General features: G+C 44.2%; 2 protein-coding genes across 2 annotated transcripts in view; one reads left to right on the forward strand and one right to left on the reverse strand.

The window, feature by feature from the left end:
• Positions 1–4,387: 4,387 nt before the first annotated feature.
• LOC108093444 (60 kDa heat shock protein homolog 2, mitochondrial) lies at positions 4,388–6,500 on the reverse strand. The gene is made up of 2 exons (XM_017193510.1): positions 6,411–6,500; positions 4,388–6,293 (listed from the first exon to the last, which is right to left on the reverse strand). The coding sequence occupies exon 2, from the start codon at positions 6,282–6,284 to the stop codon at positions 4,557–4,559; it is 1,728 nt and encodes a 575-aa protein (XP_017048999.1). The 5' UTR covers positions 6,285–6,293; positions 6,411–6,500; the 3' UTR covers positions 4,388–4,556.
• A 13,105-nt stretch (positions 6,501–19,605) lies between these two features.
• The window catches only part of LOC108093443 (hemicentin-1), a 38,480-nt gene continuing 36,852 nt past the window's right edge, over positions 19,606–21,233 (forward strand). Inside the window, 1 exon segment of the mRNA XM_017193507.2 lies at positions 19,606–19,725. The gene's annotated coding sequence lies outside the window, so the exon portion shown is untranslated.

Genomic DNA, 21,233 nt, shown 5'->3' on the forward strand with positions numbered 1-21,233 from the left:
AAATTTGACAACTGTATCACATAGCTGTCATATGAACATTTGTCGAAAAAAAAAAAAAATAATAGAAAAATCTTCATAGCTTTGATGTTGTTTAGCCTTTATGTATTTTGTTCGACATGTTTGATGACTGCAAGGGTTGCCGAAGCTACCTTTCTTTCTTGTTTTCTTCTCAAAAAACCAAAACGTCTTCCCTTAATTTGTTACTACACCAGTAACACTTACTTATAACACTTACAATAACTTTTGATAATGATGCAGAGTTACACACATTCAAAGCTAATTTTATTAAATTTTCTTAAATAGATTTTTTAGGAAGACTTTTAATGGAGCAAAAAAGAGGTTTTCTAACCTCAACTCATATTTATTCCTGACCAGCAATCAAACCCGAGTCGATTGACATTCCGATACATTTTCTTGATGGTACTAAAAATTAAATTGTTAGCTTGGCAAACTCACTGACTACATAACAAACTCTTCTCTTCGAAGGTTAGATTTTCATTGGTAACATGAAAAGGCAAATCGGACATGCTTCAAACGCCTTCTTTAAGAAGATTGTAAATTTGTTTTTTGATTAGAAACATCGCATGGGTATAAAGTCGACAACGAACTAACTTGGTGTAAACTAGTATCTATGGCTTTTCAAGTATTATTCTAATGCTCTTTAAGTTCGAGGTATTAGTTCCAGGATCGCTAAAGGTATTGGAAGAACGGGTATTCGATCAAGGAAAGGCACTTACTGGTATGCTGTTAATTTTGGCTCCTCCGCTCATTCATCATCGTCAAGCGTCCTCTTTTATCGCCCGTCAGACTGACGTGCCTGTCAGCACGCAGTGCGATTGCAAATTCAATTATTCGAAATGCAGACTTTCCAGGGGAACACCGAGCATTAAACACTGCTGCGTTTTATAAGTTTGTGTGCTGAAATTTAGAATTGTCGGGTCAACCAGCGGACCATTTGAGGCCCCGACGGGCCGGCCATCAGGAAATTAGAAACGCATGCCACTTGCTGACCGGGATGCACAGATGAACAGGATGCCCCGCGTCCCCGGGGGACTGCAGCAGTGGAATCCGAATCCAAGGCTCGAATGCAAGGGTATCACTGCATTTCCTGGGCGAAAAGCGAAAGGGATGAGCTCGGAGCTGTTGAACGAAATCCATGGCAGCATTGTTTGCGTTGGCCAACACGTTGGCTCCCATTTCCGTTTATGGATGGCGCCTCCCGGGACAGTTCTGGATGCCATCTGGTGGGTCCAGATGAGCAGTTTGGGATTACGCTCTCCGAGCAGCAAGTGCCCTTCGAGGAGCACGTGTATCAAAGAGTTGCAGACTCGAAACATGGAATCCAATTACGACTCCGCCTCAGACTTTTACTTCGCCTCGACTTGGAGCGGGGTGCCAGAAAGGCACTCGTGTAAATTCATGAATCGAATTGGTTTATGGCCTGCCTGCCCCACTCGACGGATCCTGCGACATGGAGCAACGCCCCAGACCGACGACTGCAGCCGACATCACAAGGCGAGCTCTCTCCGCAGGGTTTCCCGTTCGACGTTCGCCCATCGCTGTTCGCCAGACTGGGGGCCTGCCAAAAACATGGGGAGCGCAGTCCCCCAATATGTTTATGGCCAAAGTTCAAAGACTCTGTTTGTCTTTTGATGGGGTGCAAATTGAAATTGAATTTGGCCGGGTTAAGCGCAAAAGCCGCCTCCTTCGAGCCCCTCTGTCCCAAAATCGCAGTGGGGCCTCCTCCCACGCTCGTCGCTGTCGCAAAATCGCAAAAAAGCAAACATTTGCAGGAAGCGCGCCCGAAATATTTCTGCCACATAAATCATAACAATGGCCATATTGTATATGTAAAACTGCATGTTACAGCGGCAACTGCAGCTTGTGTGCCTGTGTGCCACCACAGACAAACAAAAATCAAATTCAAAAGCTATATAAATCCGGCCGAGCTCTCGGAGAATTCCCCTATGATGCTTGGGGACACATTTTTGAGGGAGATAAGACCTACGGACAGTGAAAGAAGGATCACTTATTTGCATTTTCCGTACAACAACTGTGTAGTTTTATGTTCGGGAACTCTGAGAAGTGAAGGTACTTAAGTTGGTCGTTTATTGAGTCATGAGAAAAACGGTAGCTACCTCATCTGCAGTGTGTTGCGAATTCGTTAGTGAAAAAAGTCAAGCAACACTGGTAAACAAGCCACAACTTTGGCAAGAGCCCTGCAAACATGTAACTTTTTAAGAGCTATTAACATATGCGAAATGGAGCAGGGATGGAGAAGTTTTCATTACCCTATTTTGTAGGCTAGTTTAGTTTCCCTTTTCGTAGTGAGCAAACTTTTTTGGGTTAAAAAACTTCACCCCACTCCCTCCTCCGCGGCCCCAAAGGTCCAGCGCAACTATTGCAATAAATTGTCAATTTTTGAAATGTTTGCGATGTAGGCGAGGGCAATTTTATGGCCATTTCGGAGCTGATTTAATGCGCTAAGCGAGCGGGATTAGCCGGGCTCGTAAATCTGCAGTTAGATGGGGCGTTACGGCGGCTAACGTGCTGGAATCCCACTCCGCAGGCTCCGCAGAGCGGCCTTTCCCATAATTAAGTGGCGCAGTGCTGCAGCCCGGGGCCTCGAAGGATGCTCTTGTAGCGTCATTAAGACACGTGGGCGGATCATCTTGCTAACAGGCACTTGAACATCACACGGCGAGCTGAGAGTGCAATTTGCGTTGACAACATAAACAGCCAACGGCTGGGGGCAGGAGGTCCTGGCAGGATGTTGCGACAGCAGCGACTCGAGTGCAGCAGCACCAAGGATAAGCCGCGGGAATAGTGCTCGACATGCACCGAGTGCCTCCGAACACGCTCCGCTGCCACTTGGCCTGCGGGCCCAGCGGATTTCTTGGCCGCCTTCCGCCGACGAGCCGCCTTCCAAGGAGGCTGCCTTCGAGGAGGCAGAAGTGGCAGCAGTGGCAGGAGAGGCAGGAGAGGCCTGCATGCGCCCGGCAGAAGGCCAAGTGGAACCACCAGAGGAGAAGATCTCCTGCGCCACGAATGCCATTATAAATGTCGCAAAGTTAAGCAGCGAATGCATGAAAGTCAAGTGGCGGTTACTATTACTATTTTTATTCTTGTCCCTTCGCCGCTCTCCGGCACAATTAGAAGCCCGGAGGACGGCCGGCTGTCCCTGACTGCTTCATATTTCACAGAGAATGCAAAGCGGAAGGGGCGGCCGACAAAAACTATAACAAGTGGTTAGCTCGACAGCGGAATTGCGACAAAACACAGCAAAGGACATGTGTAAAGGAGCACTTGCAGGACATTCAGACTGTCAGTGGCAAAAACATGGCAAGTGCTCTGCCACTCTGCAACGGGGGAGGGGCGAGAGCCAAGGAGGAAACGTGGCCAACAAGTGATGTCGGACCCGTCACCGGCAACATTTCCGCAGAAACGGGGTTTTCTCCTTCGTCAAAGTAATAGCATATCATTTAAGATTTAACCCGTCTCGGATTTGCTGTGACCGTTAGTTATAAAACGAAATTGCTATTCCCTAAATAAACTTCTGTTGCAGAGTCCTGGTTTAAAATACATTCAGAAATCCACTAGAATATAAAAGCAATTGGCCAGAGAAGAGAGCGCCCAACATTTTACCAGTTGAAAGTATTCACTCGCTACAAGCAGAGAACAACAAAGTTTCAGCCAAACGTTCCTTCGGGATCTAACTTTCATAATCTGCTGTGTTTTTACCTTTTCCATAGAGCGAGCATGACTTTTTGTCCAAAATGTATTCGCTGGGGTTTCCTGCAGAACTGAGAGAAGCGAAAATCTCCAAGTATGGCGTTCAAACCTATCTTTTTGTTCTTTCACGACTGTGATTTAAAAAGTTGTTCGTACTGCTCAAACTGATTTTCATCACATATTGTACACACAACCCAATACGAAATTTAAAGTACTCATTAATGCTGCCTTTAACTATGCAGAAGCCCAGAAACAGCAATATAATTATATTATATAATAATTTAATCAAATAAAATGCTGAACAGTTTATTAACAAATTATTAATATGGCAAGTAAGTTAAATCACCAAGGTATTCTAACATCAATACGAGTATGTTTAAATCCTTCTCTCATAAGAATTTCCAAACTTAATCAGATGATAATCTATAGACAAATTTGGAATGTGAGCGTTATTTCCTTTTCTTTCTACTTGTAAGCACTTACATCAACAAACATTAATAACAATTAATAAATAATTAATTTAAAATAAATTAAAATCAACATAAATCAGTTCATCATGGAACCAACCTCAAAGTTGTGCGCTTCTAACACATTCTTGTTAATCCAATACATTAGAGCCCTTTGTTCCATACATCCCGACTGAGTTCAAACTCGATTTCCCCAGATCACATATTTAATAGAACATTTACATAAAAGTGGTAGTGCCAAGAGTGTAAAGTGGGTAAGTGTAACCATCAGCGTTCCCGTGTTCCTGTTTCACTTAAGACGTGTATGTTGCAGAAGGGGTGGGACAATCCTCTCCTGCCCTACTTGACCTGCATGCCCTACATGCCCATGCCTCCCAATCCGCCGAGGGCGGACAGTCCAGCTGCCGCCCCCGCAGCGGCGGCGTCCTCGATTGGCAGCTCCGCCACCACGGCCTCGGCGGTGGTGAGCAGGGAGGCCACGCCGGCGGCGTCCGAGATGGCGGTGCGCACCACCTTGGTGGGGTCGACGATGCCGCGCTCAATCATGTTGCCGAACTCTCCCTTGAGGGCGTCGTAGCCGTAGTCGCCGTCGAGGATCTCCACCTTGGCCACCACCATGGCCCCGTCCACGCCCGCGTTCTTCGCGATCGTGAGGCAGGGCATTCGCAGGGCCCGCCGCACGATCTCGATGCCCATCCGCTGGTCCTCGTTGGCGCCCTGGAGGTCGCTCAGCTTCTGGATGCAGCGCAGCAGGGCGGTGCCCCCGCCGGCCACGATGCCCTCCTCCACGGCGGCCCGCGTGGCGTTGAGGGCGTCGTGCACGCGGTCCTTCTTCTCGCCCACCTCCACGTCGCTGGAGCCGCCCACGCGCAGCAGGGCCACCCCGGAGCAGAGCCGCGCCAGCCGCTCCTGCATCCGCTCCTTCTCGTACGCGGAGGTGGTGCTCTGCCCGATGGCCTCCCGCAGCCCCGCCACCCGCCGCTCCACCGCCTCCTTCTGGCCGCGGCCGCCGAGCAGCAGCGTGTCGTCCTTGGTGACCACCACCTCGCCCACGCGGCCCAGGTCGCTCAGCTTGACGTCCTCGAGCCGCACCAGGTTCGCCTCGTCCCCGAACACGATCCCGCCGGTGGCCGCGGCCACGTCCGCGAGCGTCTCCTTCCGGTTGTCCCCGAAGCCGGGCGCCTTCACCGCGCAGACCTGCAGGCCCACCTTCAGGCGGTTCACGACCATGGTGCTCAGGGCCTCGGCCTCCACGTCCTCGGCGATCACCACCAGCGGGCGGCGCTGCGCGTTGGCCAGCTCCAGGGCGGGCACGATGCTCTGGGCCGACTTGATCTTCTTCTCGGAGAGGAGCAGCAGCGCGTCCTGGAACTCCACCTTGGCGCCCTTGGCGGCGTTCACGAAGTAGGGCGAGATGTAGCCCCGGTCGAACTTCATGCCCTCCACCACCTCCAGCTCGTCGCAGAGCGTCTTGCCGTCCTTGACCGTGATGACCCCGTCGCGACCGACCTTCGCGATGGCCTCGCCGATGAGGCTGCCCACCGAGCGGTCCCCGTTGGCGGAGATGGTCGCCACCTGGCAGATCTCCTCGGGCGTGCCCACCGGGCGGGACATCCTGCGCAGGTTCTCCTTCACCGCCTCGACGGCCAGCATCACCCCGCGGCGGATCTCCACCGGACTGGCTCCGCGCGAGATCTTCTCGAAGCCCTCCTTCGCGATGGCGCGGGCCAGAACCGTGGCCGTGGTGGTGCCGTCGCCCGCCTCCTCGTTCGTGTTGTTGGCCACGTCCTGCACCAGCTTGGCCCCCACGTTCTGGAACTTGTCCTTCAGCGCGATCGCCTTGGCCACCGTCACCCCGTCTTTGGTGATCTTCGGCGACCCCCAGCTCTGCTCGATGATCACGTTGCGGCCCTTCGGCCCCATGGTCACGGCCACCGCGTCCGCCAGCACGTCCACGCCCTGCAGCATCATGGCCCGCACCTCTGGCCCGAACTTCACGTCCTTGGCGAAGCAGCGCGCTCCCAAAAGGCGGCCGATCCTCGCGGAACCTCGAAGGCCGCCACTGCAACTGGTGAGCATGTGCATCTTAAAGAGCTAAGGAGTGGGTGAGTAGGTCAGGTGGATTAGTAGGTTAGTGGTTAGTGGATTAGTGTGCAAGTGGGTTAGTGGTTTGGTTCGGTGGGATATGAGTTAGTACTGCTGCGAACTCACTATTTTTTGCCTGTTCCGATGAGTTTGTAGGCGCTGTTGAAGCTTCAGCGGTGAAGTGTAGAGTGGAGAGCTCGGGCGTCGAATGCCACTGACAACGAGCACCTGCCTACTTAGTTCGTCCGAACTTGCTAGGAAGCTAAATATAATAAAATCCTAGTACTCTGCCCCTTAAAGTTAAAAATCTACTTATTAAAACGAATGTACTATACGATTTTTTAGGGTTATACTGTTTAGTTTACATTGAAGAAGCAGCATTTACCTCGTAGCTAAAGCATCAGAAATCCAACAATTCAAATGATGTCTCTTTTTAAGACTTTAGAAGAGGTAACAACAGTTGTTTTGTTGAAAATTTCTTGTTTTCTCTTTTGAAATTGTTTAAAAAAACTTGTTATTTTTATTGTGAAGCTAAATAAATTTATAAATTTTAAAAGAAGCTAAATAAACGGTGTAGCTAATAAATGTAGTTCTAAATTTCAGGGATTGCGTCAGTCCCCTTCTTAAAAAACCGTACACCCTCCTTGAAGAAGCTATTCCGTTTAGACCTGAACACCTCTATCGGAGTCTTCTCCCCAATCCGCCCCAATCCAGTGAACACTTACCTGGGCGACAATTTGTAGCTGAAAAGTGAAAACCATTTAAATAGTCGTAAAATGTGCGACGACAGCGACCGAAATACAATAAAAGCCAAGTGGAATGGGGCTCCCCGCAGACCTCCGTTCACCCTTTCCCAAGAAACATAAGCTCTTCGCCGGGTATCGTTCGCTCTCGCTGTCAGCTGCGCTTACAAGCGAACGGAAAATTGAAAACTGTTAAGGCGGTGTAAGACGAGCCGAGGGGCCAAGATGGGTGGCAGAGTTGCCGGATCAGCCTTTTCGCCACATTAGCTATGCCTTGGGATTATTAGAAATATGCACTGATTCTGTTCTTGCGGCGGTTGCGTACATTACATAAAGATATAAATATTCCAGGCGTTGGACTCCTAGGTACTCAAGATGAGATGTCTCGAATAAGACAAGTTACACATGATGCAGCTGTTAGCAATATATTGTGGCGACTTGAACTAAATCTAGGTATGTATAATTCTTTTAAGTATTTTTGGAATGTAGAAAAATGCTCTGCGAAGGTACCACCACTCCAACCCTCATAGTTTTCATGATTAAATCGTTAATACGTACGCTCAAACAAATGGGTAGTCATGGCTAGATCGATTCGATATTATTAATATATATTACGTATCAAAATTGATTTTATATTAATATTTAAAACAAATGATTTGTACGCTATAAATTATTGTTGTTGTTCTAAGCATTAATATTTTTATTTTAAAAAAGAAACAAAAAAGTGGTTGCACATCATTGAGTTTTAACTTTAAAGTCATACTCGATCCGACAATAGTAAAAAAAACGTATTCCGCGTATAGCTAAGTAAGAACTTAGCTCAAAAATAAAATGCCAATAAACATCACTAAATTAGGTTACTAACACCAATTATTCTTTTAGGTCTTTGTGTTGGAAAAAATTGTCGATTGTACTTAATTAGGATGTTTTTAGGCAATATTTACATTGTTAAAACTAACTTGCGCTAGTTTGGCAACACTGGTGGAGGCGGGGAACCAGAAATTGAAGACATCCAGCGGACAGCGACAAATGGCGGTGCTTGTTCATGAAAATTTAAATTGCAAAATGGGCTCTATAGAAGGGCGGCTACAAGACCGCCCCTCCTTTCCCTTCCTATTGGCAAATATTTGTGTTTTAATTACCTGGAAAGTGTCAGGACTTTCTAAGATGAGCTTAGAGTTTAGTGTAAATTTGCTTTCAGCCTGTGACAACACATGACGCCGGCTGATAATTATTATTTGATTCATGCCTGCTAAAATTAATCTGCAACAGCTGGCCAAATTGAATATTTTGTTCATGTTTTTAATTATTTTAGACAGCTCGAATTATTTTTTTCCACTTTCAACCAGTTTTGGTGAGGGGTGAATCGTTAAAAATAATGTGATATTTTTAATGTCTTTTCCAAATGTTACTTTTAAAACTTAAGGAAGAGCAAATAGCTGACAAAAATTGTAAAGTGCCAAAGACAAGTATTAACATAATTGTTAACTAAAACTATATGCTATCTGGTTGCTAATCGTAATTAAGAACAGCTTGCTCGCATATGAAAATTGTTCATTTTCATTGCCAGTAGTTCTATTTGTCAGTAACATAGTATATTTTGGCCGCAGTAAGACCAAATCGAGTTGTGAACAGGTTTCAATTGCAGTAAGTGGAGAGTATCAATATTCAGGGCAGTGGCTGCTAATAGGATTCACTTCACCTACAATATCCGATCCCATTCAAGCCACGCACATGCTGGCTACAATTGATGCATCTGATTTAATTACAACAGCAGTCGAAAATTAGCAGACATTAATACTACAAGAGAACACTGACCTATTAACGCGACTCGAAGGAACGGGGAAGAGCAGTTGGAGAAGACTAAGAAGGGCCCACGCATCATTAGGAAAATGGCAACGAAATTAGGGAAAATTAGCAGTTGGCCGTGCCGCCGACTGGAGATGGCAAATGGGGAACATTTATTCGAATGTAATCCATTATGAAATCGCATAATGAAGAGATTAGCACACGCATTTGGGGCGCAATTAATAAATGACCCGAAAAAGGACAAAGACGAGGCGGGGAAACTGACCTCTGTCATTCCATTTGCGTGCTTAGTCCGCGGTGGAGTCCAATAAATTAGGCAAACGGTAATCATTAGTTTTATTTAATTTATACGTATACGACACAGACAAATCAGGTGGGGCCCTCGTTCTATTCCTCGCTCTATTGATAAATATTGTGCTGAAGTGACCCTGATGGGACAATAACTTAAGGCATAATCGGGGCGAAGCAGCTGGCGCCTATTAACCCATTGATGCTCAGCTTTTGTGCTAACTCTTCCGAACAATGTTCACGTAAAAGGCTTTGCACTTCATTTAACTTTTCTCCTTGGACTTAACGCAGCCAAGCACTTTCCCAGCCGCGATTTTCTGCTCCCCTCCCTCCCTTTTCAGCACCCCTCTAATCGATAATTAACCACAAAAACTTGGCACGCAACAGGAAAAGGGAAGGGCCGGTAAATGGATGAAAAGGGGCACTGGGCCTAAATATAAAGAGGGTAATGGCACGGCGCAATCTTAATTAAAACGAGAAATTGCGTTTTGGTTGGTGGGGAGTCGACTGCGATCTACCCGCTACTGAGTCAACAAACTTTTAACCCAGAAGGAATAGTAATGTTAAGTACCGATTTCTCTTTAAAAAAGAGGTTTCGAGTAAAACAATTTTTGTGAGTCTCTACACATCAATGCCGATTTTGCATTGGTTAAGTCAAGAAGATATCATACCCTTTAAGTTTATCTGTAAAGAGATATGAGCAGCGGACGGCTTTGTTAACTTAAAGTGATGGTCAAACTGGCCAAAGTTGAAAGGAAAATTTTAAGAGGCTTTTCTTAAAAAGTTTATTAGTTGATTGTGCGGCAAAAATAACAAAACGGTATAATATATATACTTAGGGTAGGACGAAATGAAAAAATAAGTAAACAATGAATCTATAAGCTTTACGAATTTAATGGGGTGAAATGAATAACAATTTTTATTTGGAAAGCTGTTTAAAATTCCAAAATATAATTTTTATGATTTCAATGCCCCTATGTACTGTATAGAAGATATATATTGACTTAGAGGGGAAAATTTCAAAGTTGGTCACATTCGCTAAAATGTGGACCAAGATACAACAAGTTCTTTACATTTATGGAATTCCATATTTTCACAAACCACCTTTATCAAGTAGTTAAATATACCTATATCATGACTCATAAGTGTGAGCGAAGAATCTGGGACCTTCCTCTGCTGCGATTGCAGGGCTGTTTGGTGTGGCCAGGCGCCGTGGAGCTGCATGCTTCCCTGGTTTGCCGCACATTCCCTCTCGGATCCGTTAGCCCTTTTCGGATGGCTGCACACTTTGATTAGCCGAAACGGCTTGGCTTTGCGTGGTCTCGGCTGGCGTCTGGTTTGGTTTTTAACACTCAGACCCCTGACCCTGAACCACGCACCGCAACTGCCCAACCTCCCTATTTCCACCCACACATTCAGTGGTGGCTTACCGCCCGCTGTCTGGACGGTTCACATGAGCCGGAAGCGCATTATAAAGGGCATTTCCGGTATTTAGGTTGGGTTGGGTTGACGTGGGCCTCGCCGGCCTGAGTTATTAGTTCGGCGAATTCGGCGCGTTGGCTTCCCGAAGAAGTCAGGTGGAAAAGGTCACACCGGGTTAAACTTGGCGTGTGCGACGGCTTTCGGCTTTCGGCATAAGAAATGTATCGAGGGATAACAACTTTCCACTTTCCACTTTCCTCGCTCGCAAAACGGGGGAAAAGTTACGCAATCAAATATTATGCTGTCTGGTGAATGAAAAACAAGTTCAGCTGGGAAGATGCAGTGCGTTGCGAGGCAATCATAAGTCCGACACATCCCGAAAACTTTCGCTCGATCGAAAAGTTTTGTCTTAACGCAGTCATCGCTCGCCGCCAAATTCGAAAAAAATGGGGCAAGTCCGCTGTATGAACTGTCCAAAAAGTGTTTTGGGATAAGCGCAAACTTTCGCACACAAACGATTTTGACGGTCATTTTAATAAATTGAAAACTGGCGGAAGGGATAAGGGCGGTCCAGGGGGCCAAGGTCCAAAATCGATTGCAACTTTTGCTCCTTCCTGGCCGGCAGTGTTTGGGCAGGCTCATAAAATCTGTTTACTGGCTTATAAATAAGCGACACGATTTGTTTTTCTTTTAAAACTTTTGCTTCCTCTTCCCCTCTTGCCGATTTCTAGAGACATAACTTATGCATGTCAAGGACCTCGGAACTAAACAAATCTCGGATCAGCCAGAGTGTCTTCTTCATGGCCAAAGTTTTTAACATTTTTATTGAGTTTGCTTTGTAATTTAAATTGTTTGTCCTCAACTTGTTGACACGACAGAGGATGCCTAACCAAGTCGCTGTGATGGGGATAAGCCCGGTGGAGGGCGAGAGCCTTTCTCCTGCCAGATGACAGCATAAACCAATGGCATTTTATCCTCCTAGCGACTTTCAATCAATCGCATCAGAGTTCATTGTAGCGTCTAACAATTTGTTGTCTGCCCGGTCGCCCTTTCCACACATGACCCACTCCCACAGAATAATCGAAGCCTTTCAGCATCCGTCAGTCGCAGCCACCAAGTGGGCAAAACAGGAATACCAATGTCGGACTGGCTGGGGATCCTGTATTTACCCGTTCACATTGCTGATATCTGGGTGAAAAGTGCACACTCCCGGGACTTGCTTCCATTTTTGCACAATCGAAAACATCCTCGATGACGCTCTGCCGGGGGGCGCATATGTTATGCATATTTCAATCGGGTCCCGTCGTTCAACGGAGCACGAGGCTGCCATTAACCCGACAGCGAAAGCCAATTAATAAGCTGAAGAAATGCGTTGGCACGATTGACTATCAACTAGAACTTATTGTGGCATAATGGCAATAACAATAACAATGTTTAGATAAGTGGTTGTATCAGATAGCTATCAGTAATCCAGCGAACTAGTCAAATGGTTCTATGCAGCTTATGCCAATCAACTCTGTAAGTTCCAAGGAACGTAGAAAGCTTTTTGAAAGAATCTGTCTGGGACTTCCTTAACAAAACGAAAAGGAACTAGAATAAAATTAAAAAAAAATTAAGAAAAATTAAGAACCTTTGATGGCGATTATGAACTATACAAATAATCCAAACCAGTGTGCTATTGGGTATACAGTATCTGCTGAAAAGCATTTAGTGTTTGCAGTAAAGCAAATTATTCTAGCTCAGAATCATAAGAGTCAATCTAAGCAAATGCCTTTGCTGTCAATATGAAATTGAACTTTGACTATAAGAACTGAAATAATTTGATTGAAAAAGTAGAAGAGAGACTCGCCAACAACGCATTATGCTATATCAGAAAAAGAGTCGCGATGTCATTTAAGTTTGCATGATATCGTTTTAAAAATATACTATATATAGATTGGATCTAAGGTACGTCCCAGAATCTGGAAAATGTGCAATCTTCAAACGCAATTTACACACTTTTGGAAAGTGGTTCACTCCTGACACTACCACAATCCCCACTTCATTCAGCAGATAAAGAATCTATTTGCAATTGTCTCGCCAGACTAGCTGCCAGATGTGTGTGCTTACGCAAGAGGAATAACAACATAATTCACTGTGTCACTTGTATTCCTCGTTATTAAATTGTTTTCTGAGCCACTCCTACCGCAAGTCGTTTGCCCTTTGCTCTCGCCTCTTCTTTCGGCAGCCTGAGCCCCACTCGAAATTTATGCAAATTATTATTCGCAGATACACAAGTTATGTGCGGAGACACAATAAACAAGATATGTGCCATGCTGGTGCGAAAACAAAGAGCGCAGAGGTTCAACCCGGCCCGAGTCCTGTGCCGGTGTCCTTGGTCCTTGTTCCCTGGTCCTAGCATAATTGCGAGATGCAACTCTCGTGCAGGGTGTGTGCTTCAAGGCAATATGAGTATACAGCACCCCGGTCCATTGTATCGCGGATAAAGTCGAGAAGTTGTCTGACATAATTGAAACAATTGCACTTGTTGTTGCCGTCTTCTCACTTCATTCTCGCCCTCTTCATCGTATTCTCTTTTTATTTTTTCCGTGGCTCAAAAGGCGCGGCATGAAATGCCTTTTCCGAGCGAAGCCGGTAATTATAAAGTACACTGAGGCCGATTCTTTGCTGCTTTCCACTGGCTGAGTTGGTGGAAAACTCACACCCAACTTATTGCCACCACACACACGGAATATAAAGTTAATTATTCCAGTGCCGCTTTCCTTATTCTCAGACAATTAGCTTTAGATTGAACTGAAAGTCTAGTATTTCTAGCCTTCTAATCTGCAACTGCTTTTTGTTGAATATGAGCAAAAACCCATTTTTTCTAGTGCAGAGAGCAGACAACTGGCAACAAGTTCAGTTCCCCTCCGCAGCTCGCGCCTAAGTCGTTCAGAGTTGGTCCTATTCAATAATCCATTGGCTGGATGCCAAACAGTTGGCAACTCGGAAGCCATTCCAACGATTATGAATAATTTTCCCTGCCTCTTGGGCTGACTCTCATTCGCCGGATTTTATTGCATTTTCCTATGTTTTTGCTGCTGGTCGAGCCACATAAAAATGCATAAATTGAAAATTAAACTTTATGGGGCTAATTGAAGGCTGGCAGTTTCGGAAACTGTTGGGTCAGCTTGAATTGATAGATGGGCGAGTCGGGGACCAATTTTTTGGTCGGAGTATAAGTGTGCAAAATTCCAAATAAATTCAATTTGACTTTTTGCTTCCATTAAATTAAAAAGGATCAACAGCAGCAGCAGCAGGACCAACCAAATCACCAGAGAAAAATAGTCTGTGGGTGTTGATTCAATTGTAGTTAACTTTTCCATTAAATGATTCCTGGCACAAAAATGTTTGGGGGCCATTTAAAGCGTACGTACACTCTAGGACAATTAACGTTGATGGAAAGCTGTGAAAACTGGGAGAAGAAGCTGTAGGAATGGAAGTCAATAAAATGCACAGCAATTGCAAATGTCGAGACTTCAATCAATGTGTCGATAATAAATGGGCGAGATGAAGTACATTTTTTCGTTGGATTCGATCTTATGAAAAGAATTTATTGTATTGTTCGATTTGTATTTACTTTGGAGCTTTAATTACCTTGGTAAGTATCCCCGATCTCCAATTACTGCTTTTTGCATTTTAAAACCGAGCCAAAATGTTTTTACACTATAATTGCACTATTAATGCGGAACACAGTTTGTGTTTTGTCAAGTATGTTTCAGGGACTGGTTACTGTAAAAATGTGATTATTAAAATAAATATGTAAAATTTTAGCAAATTTTTAATTCTTTAATATCCAAAAAAAATTTAAAGACGTTTATTACAACCGAACAAAAATGTTAATTTGCTTTTTAATGCCTTTTAGATCAAAAATCTGGGGGAAGTACTAATTTCTACCTTTTTAACCTGGAGGACCGTGGAGAAAATTCCCTACCTTGTAAATTGTAAAAATTGCTTAAGTTGTCGATGAAAAGCAAATATATGCCCGACAAATAACACAAATCACGTTCTGTAAACGCATGCAAAGGCAAAAACAAAAAAAAGAGGAATTCTTATCCTGCTTGCAATCCTTCTGGCATTTATCGAAGTCGATGCAAAACTTTTATTGACATCACGTTCCGCATGTAGACAGACATTTTGTACACGTTTATGCAGCTCCGTCTTACTCTTCAGAGTCATGTGGAATGTGTTATGGAAAGTGACTTTTAATGGTTTTAACATTCTTGCAGAGGTAGATTTATTAAGCTGTATACTACTATGTTTTTCTGGCTTATCAGATTTTGCACTTTTTTTTAATAATTTGAAGATGCACGGAAGCTTCTTGGGAAAGTGCTTCAAATCAATTTTAAATAAGTTTCGTATTATCCGGAATAGAACCCAGCTTACTAATGTTTAAGATTATTGATTCCTGAAATTAAATACGAACAAATACAAACTAATTTATCCTTTATGCGATATATTCAATATTCAATAGAACAGCAAAAACCTTTAATTAAAGCTTGTTAATTACTTGATGTTACTCGAATAAGTTTAAAAAGAAATCGGTTTCTCACTTTGATTTTTACAATGCATAAATCAAGGGCGTTAAAAAACCGTAAGAAATTGATTTTGAGCATGATAGAGTCGCAGCTAATCCAATAACTCAACTACCATAGATTAATATTGCTGGTCTTTCCTACCTCTTAACTCACTTCCAGTAACTTTAAATTCATAAAGGGCCTTTGACCAACGGTTAATATCGCTGGGAAATGATTTTACTCATGATGACGTTAATAATATCTGAAGCAGTATTGACAACAGGCATTCTGTGTGGAGGTCACTTGGAATGTGAGCTGGCTTTGCAAGGTAAAAGGGTGATGCGATCGGGTGTCTTTATTTGCACCAAAAAACACCAGTTTACCTGCGTGGATAACGTTTGCGTTTGCGGAAGACCAGACAAGTGTATAAAAAAAACTTAGCACATACCAATGTGTAAGTGCGAGTTATGGGTGTCAAAATAGTACGAATTGTTTAAGTACTCCAACCAACTCAGTTTTTTCTTAATCGACCTTCGAATAAAATCTGTGTTTAGCGATTGGCTTTAAGGCGAAGAGATTGGATTTGGATTGGCTGGTTTCAGTCGCGAAAACTTGATTCAGCAGATTGCGGGCTGCGAGCTCGGAGCACAAGTTCAGGCCCTCCGCTGGAGGCCTCACATAATTGGTTTTGACTGCAGCTATCCGGCCAAAACAGCAGCTGAGCCAGCAGCAATTCGGTCAACAGCAGCGGCATCGGGAAATTAACTACACACAGGTGGGTGTGGGTGTGGGTGTGGGTGGGGGTGTGGCAGTGGATGTGGGTATTCTTCAACAAAGGTCCTCTCTGTGTTGGGGGCCCTGTTGTTGTGGCTTTTGGTTGTCCGTCGTGATGCTGGCTAATGAAAATGACCGCCACAGATGACTGGGTAATTATGGCTGGGCCGCAAATGGCGAATCAAAAATGAAAAGTGTTCCGGGCTCTCTTTTGTCCGTCAATAAGCCCCATTACGAGTGGAGGGTTGCTTTCACTTATTGCTGATCCGACAAACAAAGTCCGAGCAGCCTGTCTGCCAAAGAGAGTTGCAATTGACGGATTTCTCGGCGCAGACCTCTGCCAATTGGGAGTTCGATTCCGCCTGCTCCGTGAACCTCGGCATCTCAGTGCAATCAGGCAGAAGACTCCCCGCTCTAAGCCGCCCGCTTTGTGGCAAGTGTTGCCTTTGAGGGACCCCCTTTCCCCGGCTGAAGCCCGAATGCTTTTCTAGTCCGCCGCTTTGCATTCCCGCCACCCACTGAGCGCTTTGGTGGCCTTATTAAGTTGGCGCCTCGATGGCAACTGCCATCAGCCGGGGAAACTTTTGCATCCCATCGCTTGTCTCGGCCGTTTTCATACCCGGCAATAGAAATGGAAGGGTATAAGGGTGGATATCGACGCCTTACTCACATCAAAAATATTACTTAATAAATAAAATGGCGAATCCCAGTTGCCTGCCTAATTGTATGATCTAATGTGGTTCCTCTCCTGGTTTCCTTTCCATATTTTGCATCCTTACCATTGACTTGTTTCCTTCGAAAAGTTAAAGAAAAAGCATCGAATGTGACTGGGCCGAGGAAAAGCCTAAAAGAGGGGTAACATCTGCTCGAAACCTCTCTGTAGTTTCCCTATTTATTTTCTCTTGCCTCAGTTTTTTGGCATCGTCATCGTTGCAACTTCATTGTCAAAGTTGGCCAAGACGGCAGGGTGGGGTCTTCAAGGGAAAGTGGGGAAAGTGCGGAACTGCAAAGAAATGCTCAAAAATAGCGTCTAGCAAATACCGAGAACGAGAGTGGCGAACAACGAGCTGCGGCCTGCCAGTTGGCGCTAATTATATGTAAATAGCTGGAACGAAGACGCCGCGCGAGGTGCCAGATAATTGGCCCTCATGCAACTGCCAAGAACAGTTTGCAGCCGGAATGATCAGGAAAACAGGCAGCGAAAGGGAAATGGTGAAATCGTCAACGCGTGACAGACTTCAAGTGCCGACTTCCTCGCTCTGAAACATGTTACAACCATCTTGCGAATTTATGTTACTAGACTTTACCCGTTCTCAAGATCTGTCCTAAAGAGTACGCAATCCTGGCAATACAGTACACATTTCTTTTAATTTCAGGAAATTTAAATTGGCCCAAATGCAAAAGCAATTAGCTCAAATGCTGGACGAATTCCTCCGCATTTAGGTCATTAGAGAAGAAAAATGTCATAACACTTTTCAGTGTGCGTGAGAACGCATTTCCCCCTGCCTCCTTCCTTCCCCAGGGACAACTTTCAGAGCAGCATTACAAAATTTCACCAAAAAATTCGGAGAAATGCCAAAATAAACGAGTGGGTCTCGGTGGAGTGGGGGCAGGTGGAAAGGTGGGGGATGCTCCACATGAGCGACAGTAACCAACACGTACAAAACGCATAAACATTCTTGCCTAAGTGAGTTTGTACATAAATTTGGACCAACTTGCGTTGCAGGATGCGTTACAAGGAGACGTTTTTGTGCGGGTTCCAGGATCTCATGATGGTGGATTGGAGGGGGGGAAGTGGAACTGCGGAGGAGCTAAACTTACGCAAAAATCCATGGGTAACCAAGCAAGTTGGGCGCTTAGCCGGACGACTCTGTCTGAGTATTCTATTTTATTTCTGTAGCTCCTGGCAATGCAGAAACCGTACTGAGGTGGATATATTCCAACTTTTCTCTTCTTAACTTCAAATTGGTGATGTAACCAATCATCCAGGCGAAGGTCAGTTTCAAAAAAGATTAATGTTTCTTAACGTCTATGCTTAGCTTTGATTATTGAGCTCAGATTCGCTTTTGGTTATTTTTATGTCCGTCACTTGAAGTGTACGAGAATCCCCTAAAGTATAACCTATATAAACATTCAAATAATTTCATATATTTTTGAAAGGATTACCTTGTCCACATGAACTCACTCACACTCATTTAATTTTATACTAAATATTTTAAATCGAATGAAATTTGCCGCTAAATAGCATTAATTGGATAAATGCAATTTTTCGACGTGAAGAAATGCTTGAATCGATTTTCAAATTTCCAAATAAATAACTTATTTACTTTGCTTATATAAGATATACATTTTCTGCTAGCTGAAGCCTTGAAATCTTTAAAACCATTCCATCATTTATTATCTTATTCTAATTTAAACACGTGGAATTTTATATGTTGACGAAAAAATGTTGTCTTAATTTAATTCCTACAGATCTTTAGGTAGAGGAATGTTAAAAAGAAAAAACGTAGTCCTTGAGTCTTAGAACAATTTAAACAAAAACAATTTTTTGGTCTCTACAAACCAGAAATCGCTTATATTTCAGATTCAGCGATAAAAATATGTGATTTAAAAAGTTGGAGTTCAGGTTAGTTAAGGTAATATTGTGCATAACCATAAAGGTTATACGAACGATTTACAAAGCTGCACTCGAAATTATTCAAAGAATCATGACGATATCATTGGCTGTTTGCATTATGCAAGCGTTCCCGGTCCTTTGAGACTGATGGCATTTTCCGAACACCCACCTCCACACCTACACACCCGCACACCAACACGCTCGCAGTCGGTAAAGAAGAAACTTTAGTAGCATATTTCACGGCGTTGCGTCCGAAGAGAGCGCTTCGAAGAGAGGGCTCCGAAGAGAGGCGCTCAGCGAAGAGCGGGCTTGGGGCGAAAGAGAGCACTGCTCGCATTACTGACCTACATTAAGTAAAAACTTATTTATGCCGGCTGGCAAATTGGTTCCCCAAAGCATTGGCAGCTCTCCCGCCTTTCCCCTCGGCTGTGATGGATATGATTGTTGGTAGGACCTCCCCTTTCCCTACCCCTTTCTCCCACAAACTGGTCACTATTACTGCCTTTGTGGTTGTTGGCTTTAATAATAATGGCTTGCAATTTGCATAAATAATGTTTGATTTTTGCATTGATGAGAGGAGAGTTTGTTGCGCGTGTGTGTTGGCTTGGCGAATTTAAATGATTGAAAGCCCGGTCATCACTTGGGAATGCCCAACCGGAGATTTTGACCGGACTCTGCATTTAAATTGGTAAATTAGTAGAGAGAGAAAGAAGATACATCGGGCAGGGAGAAAGTGACTATATTTGAGGGCTTCAGAACTCTTTATGAGCACCTAAGTCAACAAGAATACAGCTATTACAAACGGCTTATTTGCTGCCTTCACTAGAAGAGGAGTAAAGGTCCTGTGAGGTCTCAACCTGTCGCCGTGCTGTTCACGCGTTAACAGAGCTCTGCCTCTGTTGCTCTCCGCAGGACGCTGCTCTCTTGGCTTTGGCCCTCGGCTCGAGTTGGCATCTTCGCGAGTCCGCACGGAGCTCCCCGAACTGCGACACGAAGGACACTCGGCGCTCGGCACTCGTGACGAATGGCGGCGATTATCGCCCTTCGAGGACTTTGTGTAATCAGTGCGTCCTGCTAAGCAAATTAGTTTAGTATGGTTTTAGTGAGCAACGCCGACGGTCGCGCCACTTCGCAGCTCGCAACGCGGTAGTGCCGAAATATACGCGCTCGCCTTTGAGTTCCTTTCCCGAGACAGTGCTTCCGAAATCATCACAGGATAATAGCGACGCAAAGTACGTAAGCGGAAGAAACAGCCAGAATTAAATAAATAACTAAGTGCAAGACACAACCGGAGACGCTGGCTGCCAACTCCAATTCGGTACTTCATTTTTCACAGCCCGCTTAACGCCAATTGTGCCGGCTCCTCGCTCCTCGCTCCTCACCGGGAACTGAGGTCCTGGCTGTTTACCCTTGCATCCTGATTTTCTGATTTGCCCCTCCCTGCTGATTGCATTCTTGGTGGCAAGTCGAGCGTGGCTCATTAAATGGCCGAAGAAATGGAAATAGATTGCGGGTCCGACTTGCGGAAAAACAATCACAGCATTCCTCCTGGATTGTAGAGCTCGGAAAAGGCAGTTATGGAAAGTCCTGGCGGCCTTGTGACACTGCGGTATTTTGTTCGCAATTTCACTTTGCCTGTCACGCCAATTGAATTAATTTCACCGCGGAATTTAGGATTTAATTTGACATTTAATTATTTCAATTAAAAGTGGCCTGCAAAGAGCAGCGTCAAAAAAAGAGGCCGAAAGCATAAAAGTTGCAGGATTATGATCACACAGAATGAAACGGAATTATGAAATTTTGTTGAAAAAACATTAAATTACTTTTACCAGTGGTTGACAACATAAAACATTACATTACATTGAAACTGTGGTGGGCGTCAAAGCTCGTAAGGTCAACAAAAACATGTTGTTCTATTTAATTCACTTAAATTTACTATTTAATTTTGGACTAGGAACACGTCGATAATAACATAAACAAAGCCTAATAAAAAAAACATTTTTGGGATACATACATATGTAAGTTAAATTGGGAATAGTGCAAGGCGACGCTCTTTTGATAAAATTGACTACAATTGGGGACATTACATTTAATTTTAGGGAGTTTTCATTGATTTCGAATTGTATGGAGCTGGAATGTGCCAGTAAATATTTATTCGAACTTCTTTTAATGTCATGTCTATATCATTATGTTTCAATATGTTTACTAGACAAAATTTCAGTCAGAAGTGTCTTCACTTCTGACCTTATAAAGTATACATATTGTTGATCATCGTCGCCAGGCCAATTTGTTTGCCTGTCCGCTTCAGCACAATGGTCTCTAGGCTTAAAAACTAACGGCTGCAACTTTTTTAAACGTTTTGTTGCTATTGCGACGAAAAAAATCCATCGACTAATTTATATGGCTGTCAATCATAGGAACTCTTGCTTGTCGAAGTTTTCGTACTTTTTATTGTCCTTTTTATATCGAAGAGTTATTTGTAACTGGTAGAAGGAAGTACCAAAAAGTATATATATTCTTGATCAGGGTCGTCAAATGGATTGATCTACATCTTTTTTTCCGTCCATGTTCTTATTATTCTAATTCTTAGGCAGCGCAGTTTCCTAACTTTTATTTACCACTCCAACTATTACGCCTACAGATCGCATTCTGTGGCTCCCAAAGTTCTTCTGTTACAACAAGAAAGGAAGCTAGATTCGGTAAGCTGAATCTTATATACCCTCGGAGTCACCAAATATGT

This window comes from Drosophila ficusphila, unplaced genomic scaffold (genome assembly GCF_018152265.1).
Source record: "Drosophila ficusphila isolate 14025-0441.05 unplaced genomic scaffold, ASM1815226v1 contig_636, whole genome shotgun sequence".
Taxonomy (NCBI): Eukaryota; Metazoa; Arthropoda; class Insecta; order Diptera; family Drosophilidae; genus Drosophila; species Drosophila ficusphila.

Bases quoted from the DNA above. Each gene is read 5' to 3' on its own strand.
- LOC108093444 (XM_017193510.1), bottom strand. From the start codon at position 6,284: ATGCACATGCTCACCAGTTGCAGTGGCGGCCTTCGAGGTTCCGCGAGG.